The sequence below is a fragment of the Oryx dammah genome, unplaced genomic scaffold (genome assembly GCF_014754425.2).
Source record: "Oryx dammah isolate SB20612 unplaced genomic scaffold, SCBI_Odam_1.1 HiC_scaffold_14, whole genome shotgun sequence".
In the NCBI taxonomy this organism is placed as follows: Eukaryota; Metazoa; Chordata; class Mammalia; order Artiodactyla; family Bovidae; genus Oryx; species Oryx dammah.
This window is the reverse complement of record NW_024070198.1, coordinates 20389024-20409012: the sequence shown is the minus strand read 5'-3', so window position 1 is coordinate 20409012 and position 19989 is coordinate 20389024. Positions and strand designations below refer to the sequence as shown.

General features: G+C 44.4%; 1 protein-coding gene across 1 annotated transcript in view; it reads left to right on the top strand.

Annotated features, from left to right (window-relative positions):
• Positions 1 to 19989, top strand: part of PKD2L1 (polycystin 2 like 1, transient receptor potential cation channel) — a 43654-nt gene that overhangs the window by 23139 nt on the left and 526 nt on the right. The window contains exons 3-14 of the mRNA XM_040254219.1: positions 11453 to 11580; positions 12044 to 12297; positions 13233 to 13457; positions 13622 to 13850; positions 14519 to 14689; positions 14872 to 15053; positions 15334 to 15454; positions 16331 to 16429; positions 16631 to 16752; positions 18098 to 18224; positions 19346 to 19467; positions 19717 to 19840. Of these exons, the coding sequence (XP_040110153.1) occupies positions 11453 to 11580; positions 12044 to 12297; positions 13233 to 13457; positions 13622 to 13850; positions 14519 to 14689; positions 14872 to 15053; positions 15334 to 15454; positions 16331 to 16429; positions 16631 to 16752; positions 18098 to 18224; positions 19346 to 19467; positions 19717 to 19840 (1904 nt within the window). The remainder of the gene's footprint in view (positions 1 to 11452; positions 11581 to 12043; positions 12298 to 13232; positions 13458 to 13621; positions 13851 to 14518; positions 14690 to 14871; positions 15054 to 15333; positions 15455 to 16330; positions 16430 to 16630; positions 16753 to 18097; positions 18225 to 19345; positions 19468 to 19716; positions 19841 to 19989) is intronic.

Genomic DNA, 19989 nt, shown 5'->3' with positions numbered 1-19989 from the left:
TCTGAAATGATGGAACAGTTTACAACCCGTCAGCTAAGTTTATATTAATCTGTAAGAATCAATCGTTTTTGCTCTCCCTTGATCTGTACTGAGAAATTGAATAGAACAGAGAAGTTCCAGCAGCTAATCATAAGTGTATTCTTGTGGCCTGTTCCCTAGTCCCATCTCCAATCATCTAGGTATCATTTTTTACAATTGATATAATTTTTATTTTTCATCTCAGTTCAGTTCAGTTCAGTTGTTCAGTCGTGTCCAACTCTTTGCAACCCCATGAATTGCAGCACGCCAGGCCTCCCTGTCCATCACCAACTCCCGGAGTTCACTCAAACTCACATTCATCAAGTTGGTGATGCCATCCAGCCATCTCATCCTCTGTCGTCCCCTTCTCCTCCTGCCCCCAATCCCTCCCAGCATCAGGGACTTTTCCAGTGAGTCAACTCTTCGCATGAGGTGGCCAAAATATTGGAGTTTCAGCCTCAGCATCACTCCTTTCAAAGAACACCCAGGACTGATCTCCTTTAGAATGGGCTGGTTGGATCTCCTTGCAGTCCAAGGGACTCTCAAGAGTCTTCTCCAACACCACAGTTCAAAAGCATCAATTCTTCGGCACTCAGCTTTCTTCACAGTCCAACTCTCACATCCATACATGACCACAGGAAAAACCATAGCCTTGACTAGATGGACCTTTGTTGACAAAGTAATGTCTCTGCTTTTGAATATGCTATCTAGGTTGGTCATAACTTTTCTTCCAAGGAGTAAGCGTCTTTTAATTTCATGGCTGCAATCACCATCTGCAGTGATTTTGGAGCCCAAAATAATAAAGTCTGACACTGTTTCCCCATCTATTTCCCATGAAGTGATGGGACCAGATGCCATGATCTTCGTTTTCTGAATGTTGAGCTTTAAGCCAACTTTTTCACTCTCCTCTTTCACTTTCATCAAGAGGCTTTTTAGTTCCTCTTCACTTTCTGCCATAAGGGTGGTGTCACCTGCATATCTGAGGTTATTGATATTTGACCCAGCAATCTTGATTCCAGCTTGTGATTTTTCCAGCCCAGCATTTCTCATAATGTGCTCTGCATATAAGTTAAATAAGCAGGGTGACAATATACAGCCTTGAGGTACTCCTTTTCCTATTTGGAACCAGTCTGTTGTTCCATGTCCAGTTCTAACTGTTGCTTCCTGACCTGCATATAGGTTTCTCAAGAGGCAGGTCAGGTGGTCTGGTATGCCCATCTCTTTCAGAATTTTCTACAGTTCATTGTGATCCACACAGTCAAAGGTTTTGGCATAGTCAATAAAGTAGAAACAGATGTTTTTCTGGAACTCTCTTGCTTTTTCGATGATCCAGTGGATATTGGCAATTTGATCTCTGGTTCCTCTGCCTTTTCTAAAACCAGCTTGAACATCTGGAAGTTCATGGTTCACGTATTGCTGAAGCCTGGCTTGGAGAATTTTGAGCATTACTTTACCAGTGCCTGATGAACTATGGACGGAGGTTCATGACATTGTACAGGAGACAGGGATCAAGACCATCCCCATGGAAAAGAAATGCAAAAAAGCAAAATGGCTGTCTCAAGAGGCCTTACAAATTGCTGTGAAAAGAAGAGAAGCGAAAAGCAAAGGAGAAAAGGAAAGATATAAGCATCTGAATGCAGAGTTCCAAAGAATAGCAAGAAGAGATAAGAAAGCCTTCATTAGAGATCAACGCAAAGAGAGGAAAACAACAGAATGGGAAAGACTAGAGACCTCTTCAAGAAAATTAGAGATACCAAGGGAACATTTCATGCAAAGATAGGCTTGATAAAGGACAGAAATGGTATGGACCTAACAGAAGCAAAAGATATTAAGAAGAGGTGGCAAGAATACACAGAAGAACTGTACAAAAAAGATCTTCATGACCAAGATAATCATGATGGTGTGATCACTTACCTAGAGGCAGACATCCTGGAATGTGAAGTCAAGTGGGCCTTAGAAAACATCACTACAAACAAAGCTAGTGGAGGTGATGGAATTCCAGTTGAGCTATTTCAAATCCTGAAAGATGATGCTTTGAAAGTGCTGCACTCAATATGCCAGCAAATTTGGAACACTCAGCAGTGGCCACAGGACTGGAAAAGGTCAGTTTTCATTCCAATCCCAAAGAAAGGCAATGCCAAAGAATGCTCAAACTACTGCACAATTGCACTCATCTCACACGCTAGTAAAGGAATGCTCAAAAGTTTTATTTTTAAAAAACTTTTATTATTTTATATTGGGGCATAGTTGATTAACAGTGTTGTTAGTTTCACATGTACAGCAAAGTGACTCGGTTCTACATAAACATGTATCTATTCTATTAAGGGCTTCCCTCGTGGCTCAGCTGGTAAAGAATCTGCCTGCAATGCGGGAGACCTGGGTTCAATCCCTGGGTTGGGAAGATCCCTTTGAGAAGGGAAAGGCTACACACTCTGGCCTAGAGAATTCCATGGATTGTATAGTCCATGGTGTCACAAAGAGTCAGACACAACTGAGCGACTTTCACTTCACTTCATTCTATTTTAAATTCTTTCCCCATTTAGGTTATTACTGAATATTGAGCAGAGTTTTCTGTGCTATACAATAGGTCCTTATTGGTTATCTATTTTATATATAACATAGTGTGTACACGTCAGTCCCAAATGCTGAATCTATCCCTCCCATAAACCCTTCTACCCTGGTAACCATAAATTCATTCTCTAAATCTGTGAGTCTGTTTCTGTTTTGTAAATAAGCTCACTTGTATAATTTTTTAAGATTTCACATATAGTGATAATCATATGATATTTGACTGTCTGATTTACTCACTTAGCATGATAATCATCTAGGTATCTTATTTCAGTATTTCATCTCCTGAGACAATCTGTTACATTGATTCAGGATGGAAAGATATTTATAAGTCTTTCTTACCCCTGTCCTAAGATCTCAGAGCTACCAGAAACTTTAGGGAGATCACTGGTTAGTTCTTGTATTCATTTTCTCAGAATGATCACCTTTAGCCTTATTGAATTCGTTCAAAACAGCTCATAACCCTTTGGCCTTGAATCTGATTTCCTAAGAAGAAACTGACTATATGTAGTCATAGGTTGCTCTAGAACTTTAATTTTTTTAACTCCTGAAAGGCTTAATAATGCTCATGGACTTAGTTACCAAAGCAGCTGTGAGTGATCTAGTTCTCTCAGCTGTGTCCTCTTAGAACACTCTGAGAACTTAACACTTCCTTCATTTCCCAACTTTCTTCTGCCTACAGTCCATCTTAAGAAACATAAAGTATTTGGAATCCAACTTTGGATAATCTAGTAGCATGAATCAGAATGTGTGAGTAGGATGGCAGGTAAAGAAAAGAATGAAGGGAGGAATTGCCCAAGAAGAAGAACAACAAAATTTCTTAATAGGGAATGTCTTACTAAGAGAAGGAAAAATGTTCTGTGTATCCAGTAACTGATTTTAACAAGAGGTCTGTGATTAGATTTGACTTTCCTTAGGACAGGAATTTTGTGGCTAACAGCTTGCTGATTTCAACTCTGTCTTTTTCCCTCTATGCCTGTCCTAATTTTCTTAGAAAAATTCCTTTTGGAAAGCCCTTCTGATATGGATATATTCATATGAATTGCTTCTGTTGGGATATTAGTTTAGCTGCAATAACAGTGGCTTTAATAATACAGAAGCTTGTTTCTCTCTCATGTAACAATCTGAGATACAAGAAGCCCTGGACTAATGTGGGGCTCCATAATCATGTGGGGCCCAGGCTCATTCTACCATATTGCTTTGCCATCCTCAACATACGACATCTGTCTCATGCTCTAGCTCCTGCTCTTATGTCTAGGCAGAAGGAAGTAGGAAAGTAGAAAGGGAAAACACTTTCCTTCTTTTTAAGGACATAAGTCAGAGCTGTACATGGAAATCTATCACTTCACTTTTATTCCATTGGCCAAAATTTACTCCAATGGCCATTATACCTAGCTGCAAGGGAAGCTGGGCAATGTGGTATTTAGTCTGGCAGTCATGTGCACCTAGATAAAATTATGTTACTATACAAAAAGGAGAGGAGATGTATTGGGGAATAGCTAATAGTCTATGCCAGGTAAGGGGAGAATAAATCTTCTTCATAGTTTGGCAGGAGAACAGCAACAGCTAATAGAACCTAGGGAAATCCCTGACATAAACCATAATGGAGGCTGATGAGATCTGATTTTTTTCCAGCAGGAGTATTCAAATGTTTATTTAAGCTCTCGTGAAACTATTTTTAGAGACTGTTGGGGAGACATTAAAGAAGGGTGAGTTTCAGGGCACTGTATTTTATTTCACAAGAAAGTAGAACTGTCCTTTAGGGATAACCCTGGACCTTGTTCATGTGCTCAGTTGCTCAGTCTTGTCCGACTCTTTGCCACCCCAGGTACTTCAGCCCTCCAGGCTCTTCTATCCATAGAATTTTCCAGGCAAGCATACTGGAGTGGGTTGCCATTTCCTACTCCAGGAGATCTCCCCAACCCAGAAATCAAGCCCACATCTCCTGCACTGGCAGGCAGGTTCTTTACCACTGAGCCGCCTGGGAAGCCAAACATAAACTTTATTTCCCTCCAAATTATTTATGTGACCAAAGCCAAAAGGGATCCAGTGTTCTAATAAATAGGTAGAGATATTTCAGAGAGCTTCTCAGCAAGCCAGGTGATAAGAGAGGTTCAGGAAGAGGCCATCAGAGGAGCTATAGATTAAATATATAGAACTGGTAAAGCCCAAGGAACTTCCAGCTCTTCTGCAATTGGAGGATGGATAGAACAGTGGAAGTTCTATCCACATGATGACTGCCAGGGCCAGAACTGGAGTGAAAGAGACCTGCAGTTTTCTAGAGAAGCATCTGCAGTGCTTTTCCTCAGAGCCAGCCAGCTTAGGAAAGAGCAGCTGGCTTTTAAGTGTCAAAAAGTTGAAGACACAGATTTTTCATCAGAGGAGTAGTGTAGACACATAAAGGAATTATACACTTGCTGGTGGAAGCACCTCAGCTCTTCAAGGTACTTTGTCAGTTAGTTGAGAGAAAGGATGTCATTCCTGCCCAAGGTGAATGCTGTTAGAAAAGGATGGCTATGTTCCCTTAAAAAATAATTAGGGACAGGGAAGGAGCTCAGAGGTGGGTGATGATGACCTATATGACAATCTCCTGGGAAAGGAAGAGAACAAAGTAACTTCTGACTAATTGCTCTGAGTTGGAAAGGTCTTCCAGCAATTCAAAAAAGAAGACAAGCACATTCATTCTCTACGATGAACACTGAAATGGAAAAATCAAGTTATAACCCAAGCTCATGATGATGATGATTAATAATAATTATTACAGCTATACTTACTTAATAATATATATTTGTGCCCTATCTATGACCAAAAGGAATATGAGCCAATTTACATTAAGAAGCACAGATACAATAAAATATAACCCTTGAAAACTGTAATAAAGAGACCTGGCAAAAGAAGAGAAGGAAGGAGAGGAAGATAGAATGAACAAAGGCACTACAAATGAGAACAAAGCCTGAGGTTCCTGGCAACTAAAGCAAAGAAAACATAAATGGATTGAGTAGTTCTCATTGTAAGAAAGAGAACACCAGTTAATAAGACGCTAACTGTGGAAGAACTGGCTTTGTTGGATTTTGTATATAAGGGACATGGAATATCATAATGGATAAAGGCAATATTAAAAATGTGTGCTACTTTTGATTGTCTTTTATATCTGCCTTTCTTAAAATCTGTATAATATCCTTATTCTATAAAGGCAGTTTTAAGGAGTAGGGATATAAGTAAATTTCATGATATTCTAGAAACCTGACTTTAATAAAGTTCAGAAAGTTTTGCAAAATGAATGATGAGTGTGTTCCTAGAATATCCTCATCATCAGTTGGCTTGGTCACCAAGCCCTCTTTCATATAGTGCTGTAATGTATTTTAATTAATGTAAACTTTGGCACAGATATGCTAGTCATCCACTGCTTTCTAGAGATGTTCAGACAGTAGCAGAAGCTTTTTTAGCTCCATTTTCCTAGAAATAATGCAATCTTTTTGAAAATGTCTTGATTTCCATATAAGTAAGGACTGTTACAATAAAATAAAATCCAGTGAAAACAGGCTTACACGTGAATGGGACTTTTTGTCCAGATGAAGATCCAAAGGAGGGCAAGGTTCAGGGCTGATCAATCCAGTTGCTTCATGACTTAATGACATCATCGCTTATTTCTGTTATTCAGTTTGTCAGCTGCATGATCAGTTTCATCCTAGGTCTGAATCATCTGGGGCTGTCTTATTCATATCTAGCAAGAGAGAGGAGATCCCCAAAGGTTCCAGAAAGCTCTCTTCATGAGTCTTTGATCTGAAATGTATTAGATGCTCATCTCTGAACCAATAATGGTACCAAAGGAGAGATATTTGTGGATCAGCTTAGCCCTGAGCCCCCTGTCCAAGTCCTAGAGCCAGGGATGGATTCAGCATCTGGCAACATAGGTGAGATGATCAGGAGAGATGTGATACCTCAAATAAAATCATGGTATGAACCAAGAGAGGATCTTAGGGAAGAAGGAAAGCCCAGTAGAGCATCCAGCACCTGGAAATTTCAACTCACGACTTGAAAACAAAAATGTGGGAAGATTTTTTTAAATGAGTTTCTATTCTATTATTATTATTATAGCATTAATTAAATATATTATACTTTTCATTAAAAGTTCAGTTTTCCTTTAAATTTTTACATGCTTAACATTTTTAAAATATTTAAATGTAGTGATAGCAGGGAAACAATTTTGCATTCTGCTTTTACTAGCATTTCAATGGCTGTATCGTACTCCATTAAGTGTCTCGGTGATATAATTTACTTAACTATTGCCTCTCTGTAGGACATTTAGGTTGTTTGTAATTTTTTGATATTGTGAATAACCCAGGTAACAATTTTATGCATGTGATTTTTCCCCTTCTTTGGGACTCATCTACGTCAGAATGTGATTCTTGATACAGATTTATGTACATTTTCCATTTATACCAGAATGAAGAAATTTGAAATTTCTTTTAAGGTGTTGCTATTTTGAGTTTACCAATTGCTTTATAATTTGCCTCCTGAGTCAAATGTCAAACTCTTCAAATAATTTTCTTATAAGGACACCTTATAAACCTGTTTTGGAAGGAGAGCCAGGGTCCATTATCATAAAGATGTTGAGTAGTAGAGCGGTATATTATGTATAATGTAGAGCAATGGCTAAATTTATGGTCCTTGGAGTAAGTCAGACTTGAGTTTGAATCCAAATTTTACGTGCTTGCTGTCTGATCTTTGGACAAGTTACTTAATAACATTTTGGATTTCTGTTGTCTGCATAAAATACAGATAGTTCCTACTTTATGAGGGTTTTTTTTCAGGATTATGGAAGACAGTGTATGCAAAGCCTGGTGAATAATGAGTCAGTAATGGCGATTATTGTTATTATTCAGCAACTGGGAATTTGATCTGAAGCTAAAGTTAAGAGACATAGTGTGTAGGAGAACTTAGTATCTATCTAAGAGAAAAAAAAAAAACAGAGAAGGCAGTGGCACCCCACTCCAGTACTCTTGCCTAGAAAATCCCATGGACAGAGGAGCCTGGTAGGCTGCAGTCCATGGGGTCGCTAGGACTCGGACACGACTGAGCGACTTCACTTTCATGCATTGGAGGAGGAAATGGCAACCCACTCCAGTGTTCTTGCCTGGAGAATCCCAGGGACCGGGGAGCCTGGTGGGCTGCCGTCTGTGGGGTTGCACAGAGTTGGACATGACTGAAGTGACTTAGCAGCAGCAGCAGCAGGAGAAAAAAAACAATCAGGTTCTCTGTACTGGATGGCCACCTGGTCTCTGAATCCCTTTCATAGCATTCTCATGCAGTCATTGTCCGGTATCTGAAAATTTCCTGGAATGAGGCCCTCACTACATCAGAAAGGTGGTTTAGCACTGACATTTGACATACTGACAAATTCGAATTCCTCCCCGTTGCTTGTCTTTCTCTGCCCTAGTGTTATCTTTTGAAACATATGAAGCCGTTCCACTCCTTCACTGGATCTTAAAGGAAGGAACTGGAAAGGCCAGCCACTGCCCATTGCAGAAACCCCCTCAATGTGATCCTCAGCACATGGTCCTTTGCTGACACTGCCAGGGGTGAAATGCATGTTTGTGAAGTAGCCTATTTCTTAATAGGAAGCACTCATAGTTTGGAAGTTCTGCCATTTATGGAATTTAAGTTTTCCCTTCTATCACTTCTACCTCTTGGATGTAGTGCCATCCTTGATTCCTGGCTTCCCTAGGTTATTTACACTGGGCAAGTGACTCCAGCCCTCTGAGAGCGGAAAATAGGGGAAATAATAGCACCTAATACATTGGGTTGCTGTAGGATTAAATGAAATAGTCATGTCAAACATTGAACATAGAGCATATAATAGGTGTTCTGAGTATCACTGGGCATTTGACCAGGTGAAACCATTTTTCTCAGAATATATAGTCTTTACTGTCTTGGTTAATAATCAGAGATGTTACGCCTCCTCCATAAAGGGTTGAGAAACAGTTCAGAGCAATACTAATTCTGAGGGGTAATTGAGAATTGGAGAAGAGAAAAAGATATAGCTGTGAATACCACCTAGTAGCCTTCTAAAGGTATGACAAATTAATCAGCAATGTCAGGCGGCACAGCGGTAAAGAAATCCGCCTGCCAATGCAGGAGACGCCAGAGACGAGAGTTCGATCCCTGGATCAGAAGATCCCTTGGAGAAGGAAATGGCAACCCACTCCAGTATTCTTGCCAGGAAAATTCCATGGACAAAGGAGCCCGGTGGCCTATAGTCCAGGGGGGTCGCAGAGTCGGATATGACTGAGCACAGCACAGCAGCAGTATTTAGGAAAAGTTCAGCTCACTGACCATCAGTTCTAACTGTGGTAGGCTCTCAGCAGACAGAAGAGTTTGATTTCCAACCTGTTTTCCAGATCCAGATGAGTTGAGTCTGAGTCCTCCAGATACTAAGGGTAATCACAGATTTTATTTAGAGAGAAGTCAAGTCATCTCTTGGAATTAGTAGAGTGGAATGGGGAAATGTAAAATAATAATGCTTTCTTTTTGCTGATTTCTCCCTGGAAATGAATGATGTTGCTTGTGCCTAACCTGAGACCACTCATTGGCCTCTCTTTCCTCCCAAATTGTGAGTGAACTTCAGTCCATCCAGGGCATTTCCTTTCTAGATGGGATACTGGAAGAAAATAGATTCCAAGATTTGAAAATGAAAATTCTTAAAGGGAGTTGCTCACAAGAGGCTGACAAATGCTTCTTTAATTTTTAAAAACTTTAATTACAGATGTACAGAAAAGTTATAAGAATAATAGAGTTCTTATGTATTTCACCCAAATGTCTCAAATGTGAATATTTTACTGTGGTTGCTTTTCCTTTATCACTCTCTCTTCATCCCCCTTCTACACACACACACACACACACACACACACACACACACACAATTGCTGCTGCTAAGTCACTTCAGTCGTGTCCGACTCTGTGCGACCCCATAGACAGAAGCCCACCAGGCTCTGCCGTCCCTGGGATTCTCCAGGCAAGAATACTGGAGTGGGTTGCCATTTCCTTCTCCACACACAAAACTATTTGAGAGTAAACTGCAGACATAATGCCATGTTATTCCTAAAAATAAGGAAATGATCAAAGTCAGGAAATTATCAATGATCCAGTACTATTATCTAATGAACACCCTTTATTACAGTCTCACCAGTTATTCTACTAATAGCCTTTATAGAAAAAGGAAAAAGTATGGCCCAGAATATAATCCTAACTAGATGTTCATATGGAGAAGGCAGTGGCACCCCACTCCAGTGCTCTTGCCTGGAAAATCCCATGGATGGAGGGGCCTGGTAGGCTGCAGTCCATGCTAAGGATCAGACACGACTGAGCGACTTCACTTTCACTTTTCACTTTCATGCATTGGAGAAGGAAATGGCAACCCACTCCAGTGTTCTTGCCTGGAGAATCCCAGGGACAGGGGAGCCTGGTGGGCTGCTGTCTATGGGGTCGCGCAGAGTCGGACACGACTGGAGTGACTCAGCAGCGCAGCAGATGTTCATGTTGCATTTTATTTTCATGATTCTTTAGTCTGTCTTAATCTTTAAAAGATTTGAATACTTTAAAAGTATTTTAGGACAATTTCTTTGTTTTTCATGACCTGTCTAAAAAAATTGACATATTATAAAAATTTTACAGAATTATAGAAATATTAAAGAGTTTCATACTGAATAACATAAATAATAAATTAGTGAGGAAGTATAAAAAGCTCTTCCTGAAGAGAATGCCAACTAATAAACACAGAAGGAATGATAGAATGAGCAAATCACAGCTTGACAACCGGAATAATAATAATTAGGCAAAAGTCATCAATGGGTGTTAAAACTTGCAGGTTAAAAATTGATGAATAAAGGATATTTGCATAGTTTCAAAGTATTTTCCCATAAAATGTATGTTCATTACAAAGAGAAAAATAATACTTGTATATTGAAGAAAGCTGGAAGATACCATCTTAACAAGGGATCAAAGCTAGTGTCACCAGTAATACGCAGTTAGACAATTTATGCCTCCTGATATCATGCACTGAAAAGGACAGTCTCACTCTGGTATTCCTGACCAGAAATGCATAGCCTGAATTTAAACACAAGGAAACACCAGACAAGTCTCATTTGAGGGGCAATCTATAAAGTAAATAGCTTATACTCTTCAAATTCTGCCAGTTAATCAGAAAATTTGTAACTTCCCTTGACAGCCCTACTTTGGTCTAGATGTGCGTGTCAAGGTGGTCAAGGGGGATCTGGTTCATCAGGACAAAGGCCAGGTTTTATTTTGATCTTGGAATGCTCTGAGTCCCTCTCTCAGCACAGCTGTGCCCAGCAGACTGCACCGGATTGCACCAAAGGTGCCATGCCTACCTCCTACTCCCAAGGCTGCAGAGTCACTGACTCCAAGGTCCAGGACACCTATCTCCATGGCAAGGCATTTGGCCATGGCTTTGGCATACTTGAGTTTGGAGGCATTTTTCCAAGGGCATTAATATAGGACAAATAAAAGGAAGCACTACCTGATGCAGAATGTAGAAATTTTTTGGCTCTGGGGAGTAAGAACTAGGAAGTTAAGCTGGCTCAGGAGAAAAAAGTGACTATTTAGAATGACAATGTCAAGAGACAGTTACAGTGGAGTTTAGTCTTTCTGAGGGGAGTTGGGAAGAGAGGAGGAGAGCTATAACTACAACTTTCCCTTAATTCCCTGGTTTCCCCAATGCCACTGTCAGCCCCTTAGCCAACTCTAGGGGGGTAGATCCCATCCAGGTAGCATCTTTGACCTCAGGTAGTCTCCTCTGGATAATGGAGAAGGAAATCAGGACATAGCCTCTTGGGTTGGTTTCTAGTGACCTATGGAATGACGAGCTCCAGTGCCTATTACTACACCAAAGTGATGTCTGAGCTCTTCTTACATACCCCATCGGACACTGGAATCTCCTTCCAGGCCATCAGCAGCATGGAGGACTTCTGGGATGTGAGTATGAGATCTCCTCTACCTCTCCCCTCTTCTTCACAGTGGCCTAAAGCCTGAGGCCACAGGCCAGGTTACAGGGCTGTCAAACGGTAGATAAGGCCATATCCAGAGACCAGGGCATTCCAGGATCAGGCTGAGTCATGGGGTCAGGCAAGAATTAATGGGTCAGACTAGACAGAGTTCAGGTAGTGATAGGTTAGAGATCGGGATGATAATCAGAGAGTCAAGTCAGTGCTTAAACTAGTATTGAGAGTCAGAGGTAAAGCAGAACTTCAAAATGTATTTTAAGTAAAGAGTAAGGCCACATCAGGCTGAGATTTGGCCAGAGTTCATGGGTAGGCTGAAGAGCCCAACAGAAGCAGACTGGAGACAAGCTGGAGGGGGTCAGTGAGTATGGGAAAAGGGAATTCTAAGGGTAAAAGTCAGCAGAGTCTGGGTCGGGTTCAACCAGTTCGTGATCTAGTTTGCCCAGGGCCCGTTACTGGACAGCTTGTATTGGACCACATGGTACAACAACCAGAGCCTGGGCCACGGCTCCCACTCCTTCATCTACTATGAGAACCTGCTGCTGGGGGTTCCGAGGCTGCGGCAGCTACGGGTCCGCAATGACTCCTGCGTGGTGCATGAGGACTTCCGCGAGGACATTCTGAGCTGCTACAATGTCTACTCCCCAGACAAGGAAGAGCAACTCCCCTTTGGGCGCCTCAATGGCACAGCGTGAGTGTGTCCCCCAACCAGTGTCGCAGGGCTTGCCCCTCTGAGCCTGATGCCATCCCAGGTTTGGGAACCATTTCCATTCAGACTTAAAGAGCCTTGGGGGTGGTGGGGAGGTGAGAGGCATCTCTCTGAGACCTATCTGTGACTGTTTGGAGACCCTGGTCTGGGTCACTGAGGAACAGAAAAGGTATGTTAGCAGACAGAACCATAGCCTTCAGAGTTGTCTTCACACACGGGTCCCTGTCACAGCTGCCCTATTCTGGAGGCAGTCTTGCCAGAGGAAGCATCCTTTCTTGCCCAGAAGTCCCTCCTGGGTATGGAGAATGGATCCACATAAGTCATGGCTGCGAGAATCTGACCCTTGGAGCTAATAGGGGAAGGCAGCAAGGGGCCAAGGATGGATGAGGAATTAGGGAAGAAAGGGGAAAGGGTGAATAGGACAGGAAAGAAGGGGAAAGAAATAAGGGTTCAGGGAGGAAAGTTTGTGGACCGAACAGAGAATCATGGGGCTAAGTAGCCAGGTGCACAACCACAAGAGAAGAAAGGGTCTTTTCTGGGCTACATGCTTTCCTCATGGGGACTACTCAGGCTGCAGTCAAAAGTAGACTTGGCTTTATTATCTGTAGACTTGGGTGACATTGTAAAATATCAGATTTACATTTGAACTTCACTTCAGCCACTAACTAGCTGGATTATCTCAGACATCTGAGTATTAGTTTCATCCTCTGTAAAATGTGAACAATATTTTCCCTTCCTTCTCAAATAGTTACGTTAAACAAGATAATATATGTAAAATGTAGATGTGATATGTATAGGTAATATATATGAAACTGTAAAGCCCGGACAGTTATAAAATGCTGCCATTCATTGCCTTGGGAGACCAGCTTCTGGGCCTGGCTCAGACTTCTGCACTCAGATGGCTTCTTCTGTGACAGATGGACCTACCACTCGCAGGATGAGCTGGGGGGCTCCTCTCACTGGGGCCAGCTTACAAGCTACAGTGGAGGTGGCTACTACCTGGACCTTCCAGGATCTCGACGGGCCTGTGCAGAGGCACTCAGGGGCCTTCAGGAGGGCCTGTGGCTGGACAGGGGCACTCGGGTGGTCTTCATCGACTTCTCAGTCTACAATGCCAACATCAATCTTTTCTGTGTTCTGAGGTGGGTCCCCTTTCCCTGCCTTCCCTCTGTCATCCATGGTTCCCGGTTCACTTCTCCTCTGCTGGAGACCCTTCCTTAAATGTGTTCTCTGTGCTGGGGGAGGGGAGAGGATGGGAGGAATTGTCCCAGCACAGGCCCCACCAGACACCCCCCTCCTCCCACAGACTGGTGGTGGAGTTTCCAGCTACAGGAGGTGCCATCCCATCCTGGCAAATCCGCACAGTTAAGCTGATCCGCTATGTCAGCAACTGGGATTTCTTTATCGTTGGCTGTGAGATTGCCTTCTGCATCTTCATCTTCTACTACGTAGTAGAGGAGATCCTAGAGCTCCGCATCCACGGGCTTCGTTACCTCAGCAGCATCTGGAACATTCTGGACCTGGTGGTCATCTTGGTGAGGGACAGATGTCTTAGACTTGGGACACCTTGGATGGTGCAGGGAGGTCTACCCTGAGAGGGGCTCCCAGTTCTTCCTTCTGGCATCCCAAGTCCTTGGGACTTCTGGTCAAATCACTGTGTAACAGCTCCCTAAGCCAGAGGCTGATGTGCCCCAGGCTCAGCCCTGGCAGAATCCTATCTCCATGTTTCCTCACCCTCTGGCCTGGGATCCAGGCCCTGCTTCATTTTTGTACCTGACATTATGTTCCTCTTCTCTTTCTCCCCCTCATGACCTGTCCCCTTGAAACTCCTGCCTTTTCTCTTCTATTAAAATTTTCTGCCTCTTCATCTTCGTCTCCTTCCTATTAACAGGACACATGCATTTCTGACCAAGGCTGGAAAGAGGTGGGGGAAATAAAATTGCTTGGCTCCATCTCTCCATGGTCCTTTACAATCTACATATTTACCACTGGCCTCACAGCCTTCTCTTGGACTTTAAGCTGTTCCCCCAATCATCTTATCCAGTTCCATTTGAACCTAAGATAGTCAACCACTCAGCAGGGAAAGAGGTGTTTTTTTCCCCCTACCTGTCTTACCCACCCCAGGTCTCCCCTGGGACTTCATGGTTGAATTCCCCTGAGATTCTCTTGACTTTCTGACACTCCCCAACCCCCGTTGTGACAGCTCTCCGTTATGGCTGTGGGCTTCCACATATTCCGAACCCTCGAGGTGAATCGGCTGATGGGGAAGCTTCTACAGCAGCCAAACATGTATGCTGACTTTGAGTTCCTCGCCTTCTGGCAGACACAGTACAACAACATGAACGCTGTCAACCTCTTCTTTGCCTGGATCAAGGTACCCTGGGGCTCCGCACCCTCAGCAGCACCTCAGGGCATGCACTCTCCCTTCCCTAGGACTAGTCTCATTTTCCTTGTCTGGTTTTGGCAACTCCTGTGGCCTCCCGAGGCCCCCGGAGTGGACTGTTTGAGGCTTTTCTCTTTCTTCCCTAATTACTTGGTTCAACATGGCCCTTTCAGATATTCAAGTACATCAGCTTCAACAAGACCATGACCCAGCTCTCCTCCACGCTGGCCCGCTGTGCCAAGGACATCCTGGGCTTCGCCGTCATGTTCTTCATCGTGTTTTTCGCCTATGCCCAGCTGGGCTACCTGCTTTTCGGGACCCAAGTGGAAAACTTCAGCACTTTCGTCAAGTGCATGTGTGTGTCCTTCCTCCTCCACTCCCTGGCCCCTCACCCTCTGGCTCTAGGGGTGTGTGTATCCTTGGGGAATTTGGGTGGATCTGGGTGTCTCTGTGCTTAAAGCATCTAGATGAGTCCCCAGAAGCCCTAGTGTGTGTGCTCAGCATCTCTGACCCTGTTCTGTCTGCATCAGATTGGGTCAGGGGTCTGAGTTCACTGAAGAGCAGTAGGGAGGGAAGTGGGATGGTGTCAAGGTTATGGTTGAGCTCAGGGTGAAGCCCCCGTCACGGTGTCTCAGCTTCACTCAGTTCCGGATCATCCTTGGGGACTTTGACTACAATGCTATTGACAACGCCAACCGCATCCTGGGACCTGTTTACTTTGTCACCTACGTCTTCTTCGTCTTCTTTGTGCTCCTGGTGAGGGTCCCACTGAGGGATGGGGATTTGGGAACATGAGGAGTGGAGATGTGAATGTCCTGCAGGGTGGGGTTTTGCACCCCACCCCCACCCATGTTCTACACTAATAATTAGGGTGGATTTCTCAAACCAAGGATGGAGAGATGGGGGGCGAGGAGAACCTCTGCATTTTCTGAAGGTTGGCCAGTGTGTGGTCAGCACAGTTAGGCAATTTGCAGAGTATAAAGGAAGCTGCAGGCTCCCTCCCTAAAATCAAACCTCTGTCCTCCAAGGATGGAAAGAGAAGACAGGCTACCTCATGGGGAGAAGGGCCTGCCCTTGGAAGCTTTTCTGCCTATTTTCTAAGACCCCCTTTCCCCTGGGGCTCTCTGGCTCTTTCCACTACCATTGTTTTGTATTTGCTCTCTCTCCCTGCCAACCATGAAAGATCTGTGTTTGATTTTTGTTATAAAAGCCAGCAGGTTTCTTTATTTGATTGGTGGACAGGGATATAGATATGGATTTGGGGATAGATGGTGAAGACAGCACAATTTTACTCTCACCTTGGAAAGTTTCTGGCTTCAGTGACAAGCAGACCCTTCCATGAAGGGGGCCTGTGGCATATGTTGGGGCATCTTTGTGGCCAGATTACTGCAGCAGTAAGGGAGGACATCAGGTTGATGAAGGGGCATGACCCCCACCCCTACTCCCATAATAGAATTGTGCTGAAAGGCTGGGCTCTGGGGACCCTGAGATGTGGGGATTAGTGGGCTGCAGAGATGGGGCTGGAGGTATAGGCCTTTTTGGAACATATGTTGGGACATTCATAGGGTCCGTGGGCTTGATGCTGTCAGTGGATCTGGAAGTGCGGACTCTGGTCCCTGCTTTCTCCTTCAGAACATGTTCCTGGCCATCATCAATGACACATACTCAGAGGTCAAGGAGGAGCTGGCTGGACAAAAGGATGAGCTACAGCTTTCAGATCTCCTGAGACAGGTGACTACTCAGTCTCCTTGAGCCACACATGTGCATCAGGGCCCAGGTCAAGGCTCTGTGTCCTGATCTGCGCCTGATGGGTTAGGGGCTTGTGCCTTCAGCTTATCCCTGGTATCCTCTCACCCTGTGAGTGCAGGTGGGGACAAGAGATGAGGAGGAGGTTGCAGGTGGGAACCAGGCCTGTTTCTTTTCCCTGTCCAGGGCTACAATAGGACCCTACGGAGGCTGCGTCTGAGGAAGGAGCAGGTTTCAGATGTGCAGAAGGTCCTGCAGGCTGGGGAGCAGGAGATCCAGTTCAAGGACTTCACCAACACCTTGAGGGAGTGAGCAAGCAGAGATGCAACCTTCTCTGACATTGATCTATAAGTCCCTGACCCTCAAGCATATGTCCTTTGCCTACAACCCTCCAATCTTGGCCCATGGGCCTCTGACCTTGTTTTATAGGCCTTTAACCTTGGCTTATAGGTCTCTTATCCTGATCTTCAGAACTGTGCCCGTGGTTTAAAGGACTCTGATCATGTTCTATTCTGGACCTTGTTGAACAACCCTTAGCACTAGTGTAATACCATGATTCCCTAATCATTGTATACATCCCTCACTCCTACAAAACTCTGAGCTTAATTCTATGCTCCCTCACAAACACAGGATTATTTCCTTAGCCATTCTCTCCCTGCTTCTCAGTTAAACATATTAACAAACATTGATCAGATATATTGTGAGTACCAGCTGTGGGCCAGGCATATAATTAAATGAGATAATCTTTGTCTTCCAGGAATTCACAGACATGTAAGCAAATAAACAGAAATCATAGAACAGTGATTCTGTTCCACAACAGAAATAACTAAAAGCGAGGGAACATGGAGTTATGTATAAAGGCACATACAAAGGCAAAGAGGTCTGAAACTGAGCCACATACACAGGAGTAATAAGTAACTGAGCATTGTAAGGCATTAAATGAAAGGTTGGGCAAAGCAGATGAGGCTGAGAAATGGGCTAAGGCCACACTGGGAAAAGCCCTGAATACCACTTCTCTATCCAAAGAATAGGGTGCCCAGGAGAGGTTTTAAGCAGTTAGTTAGTACTCTTTTACTCTTTAGTTAGTTAGTTAGTTAGTACTCTTGTACTCTTTTAGTTAGTTAGTCTTGTACTCTTTTTTGGGGGGTGGGGGTAGGGGAGAGACATGCAATGCAGCTTTTGGGATTTTAGTTCCCTGACCAGGGATCAAACCTGGGCCCTTGGCAGTGAAAGTTCAGAGTCCTAATCACTGGACCGCCAGGGAATTCCATAGGCTTGTACTTTAGAAAATTTAATTACATAGTTGCATTATGAAGGATAGATTTCAGGGGTAGGGAATGAAGGGAAGTGGGTAGGGAGCAGGTAGAGGGTGGGTTATTTGGAGGCAAAGAGATTTTGCAATAATTCTTTTAGGAGATCCTGAGGGCCTGAACTTAGTCAGCAGGAGTCAGGGAAGGAAGAAATAGATTCAAGGGATTCGGTGAAGGGTTTCAAATCACTAGACCTTGACATCCTGGCTTTCTCATGTGGCCCCCTTTGTCCCTAGAGAGCAAGACTCTTGCCAGAGTCTAGCAAAAAAAAGTGAGGAGTCCATAATGGAGAGCTCACAGCCATGGCAGGTCAGAGGTCATTTCATCCCCCTGTTCTCTTCAGGCTGGAGCGCACAGAGCATGAGATGACCAAGCTCACGGCTGCCTTCACCAGGTTTGACCAAGATGGGAATGGCGTCCTAGATGAGAAGGAGCAGAACGAGACGCGGCAGAAGCTGGAGGGGGAGAGGGTGAGCCCAGACGGCTGGTGGAGAGGCTACAAGGAAACTGCTCATTCTCCTCTTCCTGCAGCATACCCAGAACACAAACCAACTTGGAAATCCTCCAATGCATGAGCAGGAAAGAGCTCTCTAGAATAGTGGTTCTCAAACTGCTGTGCGGTAGAACCCCCTGGAGAGTTTTAAAACATCCTCATGCTCAGGCCACACACTCCAGACCAGAATCTCTGGGTGTCAGTGGGGGTCAGCCATCATTTGTTTTCAATGTGGTTCTGCCAGAATTGGACACTAGCTGATTTTTTTTAATTAATTAATTCATGGCTGTACTGGATCTCTGTTGTGGGCTTTTTCTAGTTGTGGTGTGCAGGCTTCTCCCTGCGGTGGCTTCTTTTCTTGTAGAGCATGGGCTCTAGGACACGTGAGCTTCAGTAGCTGTCATACGTGGGCTCAGTAGTTGCAGCTCCCGGGCTCTAGAGCACAGGCTCAGTAGTTGTGGTGCATGGGCTTAGTTGGTCCCTGGCATAGTGGGATCTTCCCCTATCAGGGACTGGATCCACGTCTCCTGCATTGGCAGGTGGATTGTTTACCACTGAACCACCAGGGAAGCCTCATCAGTCATTTTTAAAGCTCCCCAGGTGACTCCAGTGCATAGCCAAGGTTGGTCCTCATTGCTCTAAAACACAGCCTCAGGGAGAAAAGGACCAATTGCCGAGGAATCTCTGACAATTCCTTCAGAGCACTTGTCTTCTCCTTGGAGTTCTCAAACTCTGACCCTTAGCTGCCCCTCCTATGCCTCTTTATCCCTAGCCTGCATAGACCAAAAAGCCAAGGGCTAAAGGAGCAGTGCCAGGACACTGTCCCTCCTCTCCCTCCACAGAGCTGGCTTCTAGTGAGTGCCTCATTCATCAGTGCTTCAAGGAGCTTGCGTTTTGTTTCCTGGGGAGGTGATTCTCTCCCAGAGGTTAGGCCAGCTTTGTGTCCAGCACCACTACTCTGATTCTGTTGTCTCTAGAGTTTATAGCAATAACTATAGCCCAAGGCCTGGTCCTGAGAGCCCATTAGAGCAAGTGATGGAGCAGGAGCTGATGACTTCCCAGAGTCAACTTCTCCCTGCCCTCTGACTTCCTAATCAGGTGGCCGTCCATGCTGAGATTGAGAACTTGGGCTGGTCCATTGTGAGGAGCCCACCAGGCGAGTCGAGTCCAAAGCAGGCTGCCAAAGCAGGTGGCTGGGTTTCGGGAGAAGAATTCTACACGTACGTGCAGCCAGGGGGCCCAGGACTGACTCTGTTTATGTCGTTCTATCTTGAACTTCTTTTTACAACCTTCCAACTCCCTATCCTACCCCAGGGAAAACCCTTGTCCCCCTTTAATTCTCCCAGCACCACTGGGCCTTATGTTCCTCCCATCCAGGCACCCCCTGTTCTGTACCCCCTTCCCCTGGAATCACCCAGCTCTCCAGACACACATTTCTGCTCCTTTGGTCTCTCTCAAATCCTGCACAGGCTCACAAGGAGAGTTTTGCAGCTGGAGACTGTCCTGGAAGGAGTCATGACCCAGGTTGATGCCATGGGCTCAAAGCTGACGATGGTGGAGAGGAAGGGGTGGCTGGCTCCTCTTCCGGGCACAGTGAGTGGTCCTTCACCTGGCTCTTCTTGGCTCCCCACAGCTGATCTCTACCATCTATTCCACTCAGTGGATGGAGGCAAAACATTTTTGAAAAACCAGCATTTCATTCTCCTGGGGCAACATGTTCCCAGTAGTCCGTCTGTCAGTGG